Source organism: Stegodyphus dumicola, chromosome X1, assembly GCF_044657685.1.
Source record: "Stegodyphus dumicola isolate Sdum_Otavi_A_Nest chromosome X1, ASM4465768v1".
Taxonomy (NCBI): Eukaryota; Metazoa; Arthropoda; class Arachnida; order Araneae; family Eresidae; genus Stegodyphus; species Stegodyphus dumicola.
This window is the reverse complement of record NC_140780.1, coordinates 29,895,811-29,911,663: the sequence shown is the minus strand read 5'-3', so window position 1 is coordinate 29,911,663 and position 15,853 is coordinate 29,895,811. Positions and strand designations below refer to the sequence as shown.

The following is a 15,853-nucleotide window of genomic DNA, read 5'->3' as shown; positions in this document are numbered from 1 at the left end:
TATATGAACTGTAATAATGTAGAAAATGCCTCCAGAGGGCAGTGCTGTGTAAAAAAAGGGAAAATCCCAGAGGGTGTTCTCGCGTTGGAGAAGTGAGTGTTCCTGCCTTTCTGGCAAAAGTGTTGAAATAATTATAGAGATGTGAAATAAAGCTACAGTCCTAACTTATAAGTGTTTTCGAGTTATTGAGAACTTGTGATTTAAAATATGAACTTTCAAACAGTAGATCAGATTCTTCGAAATTCTACTAATATAAAAAGTGGTGAGCTAAAAATGCAAAATAATCACTTGTTCCAAAGTTTCAGAGTTCCATCCTTTAACAGTTCGATCCAAAGAGCTAGTAAATATATTAGATCCAAGCACACATATTCCAGTTATTGAATCAGAATGAATCTATAAATAAAGAAATGTATATAAAACTACATAAATATTCTTATATTGCAAATAAAATGTACACTCAACTGAAGTACAAGAATGTTTATAAAAGGTTAGACAATACTGGCATAAGTCATCAGAATTAACACAAGAGTAATACTAAAAGTTTTTAATCTGAGAAAATAAAATAAAGCAGTATGATGTCATGCCTCTATGCTGTAAGCATGAGTACATGGCCATATGGTAAAGCAGAAAAAACTGGCTATGGGTTTGTGTAAGGTGAATATTAGGGATTTGTCAGCATAAAAATGGATTAACATGATAAGCACTTCCATCAATGATTTTGTATGGTTTCCGGATAGGTTTTTTGCCACAGAAAAGCTACATATAAATTCACTTATATTTCAAACAAGAGCCCTATGCTACTGTTTCTAACTGATTTTGTGAATTCTGTCATGGATGACAAAAGCTAGGTAATGAACAATACAATGGTTGACATATGACTACAGTAAAGCCTCATTTCCACTACTGCATATGAACGCATTGCGTCAATTGAAGACACGTCTACAGCATCCGTACAAGCGTTTCCACTGCCGCGTATCTGTAGAATATTTTCATTTCCTGCCGATAGGTGTCACTGTAATATTTTGGCACCAAACAAGCAGTTCGCGAGTTACGACGCTGAACATCTGAATTTTTCCCGCTTAAGCGAGTATTGTTTGTTTTGGATTTGATATGGATCCTGACGTAAAACGCAGAAAAGTTTTGTTTACTAAATTCCATGTTATTGGAAATTTTTATTTCTGCTTATGAACTGCGAAATTAAAGTACACTAGCAATTTTTTGATAAGTAAGGTTACAATGCATATTATGAACATCACTAATTCCATAGAAGCTGAAGTAAATTTAAAAGAAATTTTTGCTTTTCTAGAAGCCTTACATATTAATGAAATAATATATATATTATTAAAACTAAAATGTACTGTTAGTAAAAAAATAAACAAATAAAAAAAAGTTAAAGGAATTAAAAAATAGTTGGTACTTTAAAAATGCAGAGCAACTGTAAAGAAAGGTTCACTATATTTACACAAAATTTGCTATGCTTTTATACCGCTAACTTCAGAGTCACAGCTGGATAATTTATTAGAAATCTCATTTGTTTTAAAATGCACTATGGGCAGTTATATTTTATGCATAATCCATAAAATATTATTTTTAATTTAAACATTTTTAATTCATATCTCTTTTTATAGAAGAAGTTATAAAAATAAGATTTTTCTCTTTATATATACATACATTAGGTAAAGAAAACGGAAATGTTTAATTAATTAATTCCTGTGCTTCTGCTGGAGAGGACTGAATTTAAAACAATTATTATATAATTTTTTGTTAAAAGAAATGTTTAGGGCATTAATACTGTCTCATGTTAATTGGTAATGAAAGTTTAGAGTCATAAACATCCCAAAATCTGAGCACATTCACATAAAAGTGAAACGAAAATGTATATACAGTCAAAAGTCGTTAATCCGGACTTGTCGGGACTTCGGCGATTCCAGATTATAGACCATCAGTTTAAATCTCGTAAGATGGCATGCAGAAATTATAAAATTAAAAATATGAAACCATAATTTATGAAATAAAGAACAATTATGATCTAAAGGGTATCAAAATTTATAAAAAGAAAAAGGCTTAATATTTATTTGTTTACTTTATTAAACATTTCTTTCAATGTTTAAGTTGCTTCGTTTCATGTGATAATACTTTCTATTTAATTCTATTAAACAGACATAAGTTATATTAAACAGACATAAGCCTTGTATAGTTACAAAGTTCCGCTGTTCAAGTCCTATAATTGCTGTGTCGAGAATACCGACTAATTTGTCAATCGAAATTTTTTCATTTTCAATAACCTCTGTGTCACTATCTTCACTATCGGAAGCAAATTATAATGACGATGAACTCGATTTAAATCATATCAAAGACGGAATACATCGAGATGAAATACTACATTTAGTAAGGAATTATAAGCCAAATAAAATAAAAACATATGCCCTGAAGATAAGGATAGTGCTGACAGATCAACTTCCAATTCATTGCTCGGCGTGTCGTTCCCCCCCCACGCCGCAGAGCTGCGTGAAATTGATAAACAGATTTCGGAATGGTTAGAGAAACGAAGGATATGCCTTTTTCCATTTTTTGCAGCAATTCCACTTTATGTTTAATGGACTTCGAAACATACTTTCACTTTGTAGATCCTTTACATATTAGTAAATATACATTGGAAATTCTATTTGACATAATCGAAAGTTCAAGCTTACTTTTATAAAATTGCTCTAACAGTCTGCAAAAAATAATAAGCCGGATCCAATTCAAAGATTAAGGAACAACACAATCTTCAACATTAACTGAATTAGATAATTTTAGCTTAGCTTACACCGTCAGTTATACATTAAATGCGCAAGCGTAAACGTATTATGCGCATACGCATATTCACAGCCGTAAAGGTCTTACGCGCATGTGTCAACGCGACACATTCGCAGAAAGTTTATAGCTTTGAGGTCCAGATTATAGATCATTCTGGATTATGGGTGTCTGAATTAACGACTTTTGACTGTATATATATATATATCTACAGGGTTTCAAAATAAATTAAATTTAAATAATTCTCTTGCACGCCATTGCTGCAAGGAATGAAATTTGAATTTAACAAATATTTTCTATTCGTAAGAGCAATTTAAATGAAATTTAATGCAAACTAATAAATTCTGAGAGCATATGTAAATCAAGTGCAAGTATCAAAATCCATGAATAAATATATAATTCCAAAAATTTATTTATCCTATTATTCAGTTATGCATTTTTATAAATTTTTCAGGATTAATAATCTATCCTATTATTCATTTATGCATTTTTATATTTTTTTAGGATTAATAATCTATCCTATTATTCACTTATGAATTTTTAAAAATTTTTTAAGATTAATAAATTTTTGGAATTATATATTTATTCATAGATTTTGATACTTGCACTTGATTTACATGTGCTCTGAGAATTTAAATTATCTTGTAGATTAGTTTGCAGCAATAATTTATCATTTATTTGTTTGCATTAAATTTCATTTAAATTTAATTAACTTTAAATTTGCTTTTTACGAATAGAGAATGTTTGTTAAAATTCAAATATATATGTATGTACAGGGTATGCTTTAAATTAGTATTATATAATTTTCAAACTATTTTGCGGGGGGGGGGGAATTTAAATAAATAAGAGCACAAATAAAACAATATATTTAACACATATAATAATAGAAATAAATTATAAAACATGAATATAGATCAAATTGGAACAAAAAGCTGAAAAAGTTGCAGACAGGGTGCAAAAAGCATATGGGATTCGAACTCACGACCCCCAAAAGTAAACATCGTTACCGTCAGCTTTACCACTAAGCTAGCATTACGTGGGAGTCGCATACATATTTTGGCTTATATACATCATCAAGTAAATCAATTCTTAAAACTAAATTTGTTGGTCCTATTTCAGTGTGCTATCGTCTGAAAAATTCACCAGAGTTTGTTCTTCAGCTTCTAGTACATTTTTTACAAAAAACATTATCTTTTAAAGTGGCATTCCGATTGAAGTTAATTGGGCAGCTAAAAATATATTTCATGTGCTTACAAATATATGTTAGCCAAAAAGATATATTTATAAAGGGAAATACAAATTTAACATACTCTTTAATGTAGTGGAATATTTAAAAGGCTATCAAATTTAATTTATAATTAACGTTTTTAGTTTTTACCTGTTTCAAAAGAAAAAAATAACAACCTTTTAATCATATCTAATTTGCTATAGCAGTTTGATATAGTCAGACATTCATTTTCATTAAAGGTAAATGAGTATGCAGAACTAGGAAATAATTGTCAGGACAAATTTTGCTATTTCATGGACTTGGAATTATAATTTTTGTCGCTGATTTTCTTGAACTGAATTTCTTGAACGCCTGATTTTATCTGCGAACAAGTACTGTAGTTGCAGTTATCTTATTTTTCTTATCTTTTTTTAACTAAATTCAGCTGATTGCTGTCTTTTTCAGCACGCAGATTTCTCGCTATAATGTTAATTCGGAAATAAGTATTTTTTAGCAAAACATTCTTTCCCTAAGCGAGCGTTCATCGCTATACTTCTGCTGCCATTAAATTTTTGTGGCTACACCTGATTGCTCCTTTTTTACCACGTGACCCCAACGCATCCGCAGACATACGGATAGAAGTTGAACATTGTTGAACTCTATCCGTACGTCATCCGTCACCACACATTGACAGGATTGCAGATGTCAATCAAAGTGAATTCGCTCACTGAGTGGAGAAACGCATACGCACCGCAACACATACGCAGCAGTGGAAACGCGGCTTAACACAAGAAAATGCGAACAGAATGTGTCAAATATTGAAGACAAATGAGCAATGTATGAGAAAATTCAGTGCATTGGTATGATTCAAGCTCAAACAATCTTCCATGATTACCAGGCTATTCCAAAACTTGGCTGTATATGGATCCCTTACAAACTGACAAGGGAGCAAAAATGGCAAGCATCAATTGGTAAATAGAAATGCCTGCAGTATTTCATCAAGGGCAATTCAGTGCAGTAGATGATGCTGGAACAGGTAATGAAAATTTAATGTTTTGTTACAAGCCCAAACCAACCTACACTTGATGCAATGTATAAAATGGGAGCAAAAAATACATACACCCCACAATGTGAAAAAGTGGGTGAATTGTATGCTGTTGCATTACAGCTAAAAGGAGAAATTTTCATCGTTTACATATTTAGCATAATTTATTATTTTTTAATATGCTAGGGATCTTTTTTCTGCATTAAGATTTATATTAAAGTATATGTTTAATTTATATTAATCCTATTTCTGAGCATCTTTCAAAGTTTCATACAACACAGTATTCTATCTGTTAGGCTGAGAAATGGTAAAAATTTTGAAGCATGGCTGAAAATGAAACTGAGATGCTAGTAAAGGACATAATTCAAAAGATACTTTTGAAATTTCAGTGGGAGAAAATATTAAAAGGATATTAAAGGAAGAATTTTTGTTTTTGATCTTGGTTAAAGTTGTATGATAGTAGCAGAATAAATGCTTAGGCCAAGGATTAATTTAGCAATTTCATTGTGCTATTGATAACTATTTTAAAACACAAAATTGAATCGCTCTTATACTAGAACAAGTTCAAAACTTTCCACACATGAGCAATCTAGAACAGATCTTTATTTGAATAAAGGAATGGAAATACTTATAAAGCTTTATAAAGGTGTGGCAATAAAAGCAATGAAATTTTAATCTGGTAAATTAAAAAATATCTTTGAAAACAAAGCTGCCACTTAGACATTTTGATAACTTTGCTGATATTATAAATATGTAAAATTACATGAAATTGCTAAATCTAAATAAGAAAGGAAAAATTCAGCAAAGTTGCCTGGGAATATTTCCTGTAGCTCTGAATGATATAAACTGCAATACAAAAATCTGTGTGAATATCATAGAAACACAAAGGAAATTTCACAGTTTGTTTCAATCAAAAAACATAGTCGGTAGTACACAACAGTACAAGGACTTTTTCCTAAAAAGAATAGAATGCACATTGAAGAACCTGAAATCAGGTATGAGCATTGTGAAATTAAAATATACCCAAGCAAAAATTCAAAAGGTCTGGTTCTGAATAATAAATTTGAGTTTGTGAGCTTTCTATGTGAATAGAAAATTTCTTTTGCAAGTCTAATTTTAATATTTGTCGTAATAGAGGATGTTGATCTTAAAGCAATTATTAAATACACTTAGTACCACTTCATACAACAGAATACAGTCAAAAGTTGTAAATTCGGACACCCATAACTGGAATGATCTATAATGCGGACCTCAAAGCTACAAACTTTCTGCACATGCGTCGCAATGACGCATAAGCATTTACGCGTGCGCATAAGACGTTTACGGCTGCGAATATGCGTGTGCGAATGTGCATAATACGTTTACGCATGCACGTTTAATGTATAACAGACGGTACAAGCTAAGCTAAAATGATCTAATTCAGTTAATGTTGCATATTTTGTTGTTCCTTAATCTTCAAATTGGATCCGGCTTATTATTTTTTGCAGACTGTTAGAGCAATTTTATAAAAGTAAGCTTGAACTTTCGATTATGTCAAATAGAATTTCCGATATATATTTACTAATATGTAAAGGATCTACAAAGTGAAAGTATGTTTCGAAGTCCATTAAACAGAAAGTGGAATTGCTGCAAAAAATGGATAAAGGCATATCTTTCGATTATCTAATAATTCCAAAATATGTTTATCAATTTCACGCTGCTCTGCGGGGGGAGGGAAACGTCGCGGCGTGCAGTAAATTGGAAGTTGATCTGTCAGCACTATCCTTATCTTCAGGGCATATGTTTTTATTTTATTTGGCTTATAATTCCTTACTAAATGTAGTATTTCATCTCGATGTACTCAGTCTTTGATATGATTTAAATCAAGTTCATCATCATTATAATTTGCTTCCAATAGTGAAGAAAGTGACACAGAGGTTATTGAAAATGAAAATATTTCGATTGACAAATTAGTCGGTATTCTCGACACAGCAATTATAGGACTTGAACAGCGGAACTTTGTAACTATACAAGACTTATGTCTGTTTAATATAACTTATGTCTGTTTAATAGAATTAAAGAGAAAGTATTATCACATGAAACGAAGCAACTTAAACATTGAAAGAAATGTTTAATAAAGTAAACAAATAAATATTAAGCTTTTTCTTTTTATAAATTTTGATACCCTTTAGATCATAATTGTTCTTTATTTCATAAATTATGGTTTCATATTTTTAATTTTATAATTTCTGCATGCCATCTTACCAGATTTAAACTGATGATATATAATCCGCAAAAATCGATAATCCGGAATCGCCAAAGTCCCGACGAGTCCGGATTAATGACTTTTGACTGTATTTGAATTCATTGTTCTTTACCCTTGTAACAGAAAATGAATCTAGACATGAATTAATACCATGTATAAACAAAAGCAATATTCAAAACATTATGACAGAAATGTTTACTTTTTTTACTGATTCTGCCAATATCAGAGTCAATTGTACCAGTAGAACAAATTTTTTCAACATTAAAATAAACCAACAAAAAATACTGTAATTGGCTTATTAATTACATCACGACAGTACTATGATTTGGTTTTCATTGACCAAGCTAAACTGAGTTTTGAGTATGATATAAATCGCTCAAGTAATTTAAAAGTCTTATAAAAATTTCAACTTCAGCCCTCAAATCTTGGGGAATTTTAGACTTTCATTAGACACATTTAATTACTTTATATGGTATGCAATATTCAACGCATATAATACAGCGAACTCTGAAATACATTGTAACACTAACTCCCACATATTAATATAATTTCTTAAGAATTTGGTGCTAAGCATCATACTCTTTGTGGAATTCAGGATAAGACCCTGACCACAATTATGACTCCCTACAAGAAAAGTAATCACCCACTACGTTGCCCTTATCTAAAACAAGTGCTCACAGAAATAAGCTAATGTGAATAAATGCCTACTTGATAAAAGCCCATAAAATATATACTTTTGAAAAAAAATTACAGAATTAATTGGGATTACTTTGGGATTATTTTAAATAGTGTTTATGTGAGTGCCATAAATAATGCTATTTAAATAGTGACATATACACAAGAGTAGTAGCAATTTAGCTAATTGTGAACTAATGTCTCTAGCATAGTTAAGTGTCATTTACATAAAGAATGATACATATGGCATTTAGATAACTTATTAAATAAATATAACAAAATTGCTGACTTTAATTTTTCAGGCACTTAACATATTTAATAACATGCCTTAACAAAGCATTCTAACCAACACAATTCTGATTGATATGTACATAAATGTGATTACGGAAGGAATTGTAATAGATAAAAAAGTGGGATAAACCTGAATTTGGTCTGCTATCATTAAATGAGATTAATATCATAATGTAAAGAATTAATCCTACAATTAAATGAGATAAGATAACAGTGGAAAGAAGGGATTATGTTCAATCACTTACAGATTGAATATGACCCCTTCTTTCCATCTTCCTCATTTAATGATAGCAGCTCATTTAATGATAGTAGCTTGGTTGCCAAGATATGAGTTTAGTAATATTTTGCCACGTGCAAGTGATGAAACCATTCTGGTTTCCTCATCAGGCTCTTAGCTATAAAATTTTATGTGAATTATAAAATATTATATATCTTTCTTTTTGGAGCAGAAAAAATTGAAAACTACAATTGTAATTTTTTCTCAAGACAGTTTTAGTTAGCTAACGCTTTAATTATACATATTTTGATGTCAGAAATTGTAGTCTTCCCAAAATAAAATATATTGCCATGCTACTTATCAGCTATGCATTCTGGAAAATTTTTCATTGCACAAGACATCTTTCATATACATGGCAGATAACAACTTTCAAAATGCAGACATTAGATATAACATAAAGCCTTTAATTTTTCTTTGGAATTACAACAATAATTGCCTAGTACATTTAGTTAAAAACAATAGTAGTAAGTTTAGTTAAAAACTTACTACGACAGGGTGTACTACTATGTCAGTACAATACAAGAAGCAAAATACTAGACCCATCTTAAAAAATACAATCTCTAATATAAAAATAAAAAATTTTGATTTAACAAAGGTTTTTAAATTACTTTATCAACTAAGCTGATGTTGATGCAAAGCTCGATATCTAACATTAATGTATTAAAATTTAATAGTTTTAATGCTTGCTTCTGTATTTCTTTAATCAGATTCTTCGTAATTTTTTCATTTATATGGAAATGGCTTTATGAAATATTTGAATAAAAAGTATACTTTGTCATCTTCAATGAATTGTTGTTTGAAGATATACTTTTCTTTCATCCTTCAAACTATATCTTCATTAATCTACACGACTTACATTTGATTTTAATGACATATTTCTTTTAATTTACTTTATTATTTTTCTTTTTTAATTATTTCGTTTACTATCATTTATATACAGCTTAATATTTAATTTAATTTAATCTAATAATTACTTATTGTTTTGTTCCTAATCATTTAATTTATTTTTATGGTTTCTGGCTCTCATGACTTTAGAAATAAAGGCATGCAAATAAATGTTTCCCTATGCCCCAATAAAATTCTATAAATCCCATGTAAATGAAAAAAGTACTACTGTAATATGTCTTTGAGGCAAAATTAAAAATAAAACTGTAGGTGATGAATAAAACTTAAACAACACAAAAAACAAAAACAATAAATAAATAAATAAATAAATAAAAATATGGTTCTCAGCCTACAAGTTGGTTTCAATTTATTTCCATAATAGCCATGAATAAATTATAACTAATCTTCAAACAAGCCATTAAACGTTACACAGACTGTAACTAGCCTTATACTTTGGAACATTATTTTTTATGCTGTTCTTTCTAAGGTATTATTGCTATGCTTATTTCTTTCAAAGACATGGTAGAAAAGTGCATTAATTAAGGGCATACTTTTGTTTTAAACATAAATATAAAACTGGTTTTTGTTACATGCAAATTTAATTACTAATGTTTACTAACCTTCTTCACATAAGGTGAAGAATCCTCAGAATAAATGTGTAACCATCCTAAAGTATCTCCACAGTAAATTTTGCCATTTGTATCACAAAATAAGCAACTTGGATATGGAGCACAACCATTTTTTGCAGGCTGGTAAATTTTCACAGGATCCACTGATGCTGACTTCTGAAAACAATAAAGCTTTTTTATATTTGCCAAAAAATTAACTTCAGTTGCAAAAGTTCAAATATAGAAAAATCTTAAAGTTCACAACTCTGAAAATTGTAAGAAAAATGAAAGATTAGATTTCCTTTTTTATATACATTTATGACAGATTAGTTAGCATCATTTGCAGTAAAACTAACCTCTTCTTCAAAAGATCACATAAAATAGTAGACTTTAAATATTTATGATCATTTCACTTTTTAGCTGTTTTCTCAAATGCTAAAACATAGTATGTCTATAAAAGCCTTTATGTGGCCTATATTTTACAACCATTAATCACAGAACAGAACAGAGCATTGTCAGAATAAGTCCTTGCCCTGACGTTAATTGTACAATGATGGTTGCCAACCCAGCGGATATATTATATATCTGGTAGAAGTTAACATTAGAACATTACATGAGCATTAGTAATTCAGACAGTACACACATAAATGTTATATACAAAGTTAGACTATTTAGACATGAATAATGTATGATGTAGTCTAAGTATGCACAAAGAAAATGCTTTTACAATATTTTGGTGTGCATTGTAGGAGCAAACAATATGCATGATATATAGTTATGTACAATATTGATGGATTAGTGTATCTCCTGAGATGAAAGTAAAACTATGGTTTGAGGGGGTGGAATCAGTTATCAATTTAAAATATATAACAATTTTATGACCAGCACAAGGACTAGACTTTTGTGTTTTATGCCCATGCTACCCAGTTCAAAGCAGTGAGTTTACACACCACCAAACACACAGTGGTCAGGAGTCACCTTCTCTCTACACTGGCACTGATCTGATGTTTTCATCCTGAATCCTTTCAGGTAGCTGAGAAAGGGCCCACGACCCATTAGGAACTGTGTTAATGATAGGCTGTTGCTAAATAGCTTTATTGTGACTTTTGGACTGAATTGAAAGACATGTCTGCCTAATGACCACTGTTCCTGCCATATATTCATAAGTGCACATTTGTAATGTGTTTGAGATAAGACAATGCAAGTAGAGCTGGCATTTCTGGCATAGTTACAACAAGCTCGTCAGTAATTTTAGTTCCCTGTGTGGGCAAAAACCCAATACAGATGAAGCCTTTTGTTCAGGATCATAACAAGGCTTGTCTGGCACTATATAAGAGAGAGCTTCTGCTACGTGTACCTGCAATTGCCTCAAAGCTTGAGACCAAGTCACTGTAAATGTTTACATGGCCTCGACGATCTTTGGCACTGCTTAATGCTACTTCAAGCAATAGCTCTGTTTGACAGACTGCATTGTGTGACTGTCCAATCTACACTTCCAGTTAAATCTGATAGAATTCTTATCAATACAGCAGAAACCACTCCCAGTACCATTGTTTACCATTAGTCACAGATAATTACATCCAGTTACAAAAATGTTTTAAACAAAGCAAATAAATATTCATGTTCTAGCATTTTTAAAATTAAGAAAAGTTCGATGTGGCCAGCACATAATTTCCAGCCAGTTTCATGTTACTATCACTTCTGGTTAATTATTTGTAAATAAAATCTAATTTGTTTATAAAATGTATAGCTAAATGTTAATTATAACACTACTCTTTTTTAAGATTCCATTCTCTCCCACAAAGGACAATGATAACTATATACATGCTCATGTATACATTTAATCTCATGCTTTGATTTGAACATATTGCATTGACCATAGTATATCCTCTGGTCACACAGGGTTTCAGGTTCACAAATCAATGACTTAAAAAAATCACAAAATTTTTTTAAGTCTTTAAAACTCCTGATTGTTGCCATATATTTCTTTTTATATTTGTTATATTATTTCGTAAAAAAAAAGTACACAGTGATAACATTTGGTAGCAGCATCTTTTTATTTGAAAAATGATTCAATGCAAAAGTGAAACAGAAACAAAATTAAGAACCATGGTTAATACACTTAATTGTTTCATAAGGAGAGATCATCTTCATGATATGCTTATTCTCATTGCATTTAGCATAATTCCAATACTTTTAATGGCTTTACATCTAATATGCTGTTTGCAATCGCATACCTATTTTAAATACTAAATTTGAGAAATTTCAGATTACCTCATAACATAATTTTTTACGAAAGTCAGTTCAGAGCTTCAAATAAAGTATCACTTTTGGTTTATCATTTTAAGCCAAAATCTAATATATTATTCATGATGATGTAAAAGTCTTAAATACCGATGTTAAAAAGTTTTGGATTATATTTTAATATATCAATTTTCACTAAAAATTCATTCATTCTTCAAGCAAAGTACCACTTCCTCTAGTCCAGTTTTACCCACAGCTTAATCAATTCTTTATATGAATGTAGAAAGCTTAAGTACAGAAAACAAAAACTTCTGGCAGTTTCATATAAAAGTTACTATGGACGAACAAATCATAACACAGACAGACAGACATCATTGCAAAAATAGTAAAAACATGTTGTAGGGAACCTAATTCCAGCTTATTCACTGAAAACTCACTATTGAATTTTAGGACCCAAAATATTACTTCTGTTACCTATGTATGTAGACTGCGGAGAAGTAAAAGTTAGTTTTGAAAAACTTATGAAGTTATTTTTATATGGGTCTCCAAACCCTATAGTTATATTAAGTGGACATTTACAGAGCTGGTCTAAGACCCCTAGAGCCCCTTAGCACTTTAAGGATTTTAGTGCCTTCACATACATTTACAATTTTTTCCCCTATTTCTTCTCTCTCTGGCTCGGTTTAGTTGCACCATATATTCTACGGTGAAGCTTGTAATGGGAGCTTTTTGTGGTGTCTCCTTTTCTTGGCCCCTAAGCACTTTTTTGTGGTATCCCCTCTCCTAAATGCCCTTAGCATGTGCTTATTTTGCTCAAAGGTTAATCCAGCTTCAGACATTTATAATAATTCTAAAAAATAAAATATATACAGTTTAACTCTCACATGACAAAAACTGATCAAGATCTTTAATTTTAAATTTTGAGACCATGTCTCCTGCAAATTTAGAAATCATACTCAAATTGAAAGTGGAATATTTCAACTTAAATTGAAATACCTGTTTAGGAAAAGGATTCTGATATCAACAGATTTTTTTAAAAAACGTAATAATGAAGGCTCCTTTGAAAAGTTTTTACCAAACATTTTATTTTAAAAAAACACCCATTCACAAAATTTTACAGAATTTATGTTCTGATGACAGGTTTTCAACATTGGCATACAGCCAGCTCATAACATATTTGCATAAATTAAAAAAAAATTAATATTTCTGTCCAATAATTTTTTTCTGTGACTATTAGTTTACAATCCTACAACAATAAAACTACGTATGTATCCTACAGCTATGAATTGCATGCAATAAATTTTTGCCACTTGAAAACTCAGAAATTACTTGTATGAAAGTGCTTTTGGTGTACTAAATGTAACAAAATTATAGATTAAACAATGCTACACAATGGTAAATTACAAAGGAATATAAGTGAATGACTTGGAGAAAAAAATCAAACTCGGACTAATCCAATTTACACTCATGTCCATAAATTAAGGATAATTCGGAGTCACGCGGAAATCAAACTCTAAAATAAATATATCACCTGTAAAATCACTATGCACATCTTCAAGAATCGTATGCAAATTTCAGGAAGTAACCACATGACACCGATGGTACGTCACAATGACGAGAGTGTAAGAGAGTGATATATAAGGAATACAGGCAAAGAAGTGAAATTGTTCGCAGGCGCTTTATAAGCATTTCAGTACAATAACCGAATAGTTATGACACAAAGGACGCATTTGGATGATTTTTTACGTGGTAGAATTATCGGCCGTCTGGAATGTGGGCGTGCGTACCCAACTGGAAGTATCAGACGAACTTGGAATTGCTCAGAGTGTCATCTCCAGGCTTTGGCAACAATTCCAAGATGATGGTAATGTGAGTAGACGTTACAGAACAGGTCGACCCAGAGTTACAACGCCGAATGAGGACCGGTATTTGGCAGTTACTGCCAAAAGAAACAGACGGAGCACAGCTTCAGACCTGTCTTGTCAGCTCTCTTCAACCACTGGTACGACAATTTCAAGGCAGACCGTGTACAGACACTTAGGGCAGATTGGTCTATATGCTCGTAGACCTGTCAGATGCGTTCCACTTACTACAACTCACTGTCGCCTGCGGTTAGCCTGATGTATAGAGCATGCATTGTGGATACCGCAACAGTGGGCTTGTGTGATGTTTTCCGATGAGTCCAGGTTTAGCTTGCAGTCTGATTCTTGCCGGACTTTCATATGGAGAGCTCCAGGTACCCGTTACCACCGAGAAAACATCATTGAACGACACCGTTACGGTGGTGCAGGAGTGCTCGTTTGGGATGGAATTATTCTGGGTTCCAGAACTGACCTACATGTTCAAATTGGAACCATGACAAGCCAAATCTATCGGGACATCATTCTGGAACAACATGTACGTTTGTTTCGGGGCACCACGGGTGCACAATTTGTGTTTATAGATGACAATGCCCGTCCTAACCGTGCAAACATCGTAAGCAAATGTCTTCAATCAGAGGATATCACCCATATGGACTGGCCAGCATTCTCACCGGACTTCAATCCAGTAGAACACATGTGGGACATGCTTGGCCGACGAGTTGCAGCCCGTCAACCTCCTCCTACATGTCTACCGGAACTTTGGAGAGCATTGCTTTTTGAGTGGTGTAATATCCCCCAAGATCAGATCGATAATTTGATACTCAGCATGCCTAGGCATTGTACGGACTGCATTGCATCGTCTGGGAGACATACTATGTATTAACAATCATACCAACCAAGTAATATTGGTTTTTTGTAATTTTCTCCAGGGAGAAAAAATCGCTAATGTTTTTAATAATATCAAACATATAGCATCATTTTTTTGTTCTTTACCTTTTGTTTAATAAATAAGCTTTACAAATAAGTCAAATTTGTTTTGCTTCTAACTCTTCTTTTGCCTGATTTTGCATTATCCTTAATTTATGGACATGAGTGTATTTTAATCAGTTTTTAAGAATGCTAATAAAAATTTTTTTAGACACTGAAAAATCTATCAATATTTTAAATTTTGAAATTTAATATCTCAGGCAATTTTTTATGTATAGGAGACAAGATTTTTGCATTCTGTATTCTAGAACATGCACAAATTTTTATTAAATACAACTATAGGAATCTGGGAATTGGGAAAAAAAGATTAAATAATTTTTATAAAACTCATTTTTTAACATTCAGAAATACCATAATACAAATATTTTCATGATTTCAAATATGTTTGTAATTGGAAGTACATATATCTGTGACAAGTGGTTACAAAATGTCCCTTGAAGATATTTATGGACATGTTGTGTAATTTATTTAGTTTTCAATTATTTATTTTTAATATCAAATTTAGACCGAATCATAAAATCTTCCACATCACTGATCAAGGTTTAGAATGTTTCTAGAAATTTTATTAAATGTAGTTTGCATTATTCTTTTACATTTTGTATTGGAATATACTATTTCAACTCATTTTAAAAAAAGAAGGCTGAATAAAATGTTAATCCAATGTCAATATTCACAATATGTTAACCCTTTGTTGCATCACTCAAGGCAAAAGATTAAACTTTTTTTACACT

At 31.3% G+C, this 15,853-nt stretch overlaps 1 protein-coding gene across 4 annotated transcripts in view; it reads right to left on the bottom strand.

Annotated features, from left to right (window-relative positions):
* The window catches only part of LOC118199566 (telomerase protein component 1-like), a 507,852-nt gene that overhangs the window by 4,089 nt on the left and 487,910 nt on the right, over positions 1 to 15,853 (bottom strand). For 3 of the 4 annotated variants that reach the window (XM_085808431.1, XM_085808434.1, XM_085808433.1), the window contains 2 exons: positions 10,042 to 10,206; positions 289 to 393 (listed from right to left, as the gene is read on the bottom strand). In XM_085808431.1, coding sequence (XP_085664557.1) covers positions 289 to 393; positions 10,042 to 10,206 — 270 coding nt within the window. The remainder of the gene's footprint in view (positions 1 to 288; positions 394 to 10,041; positions 10,207 to 15,853) is intronic. The other variant, XM_085808432.1, reaches the window with a different exon arrangement.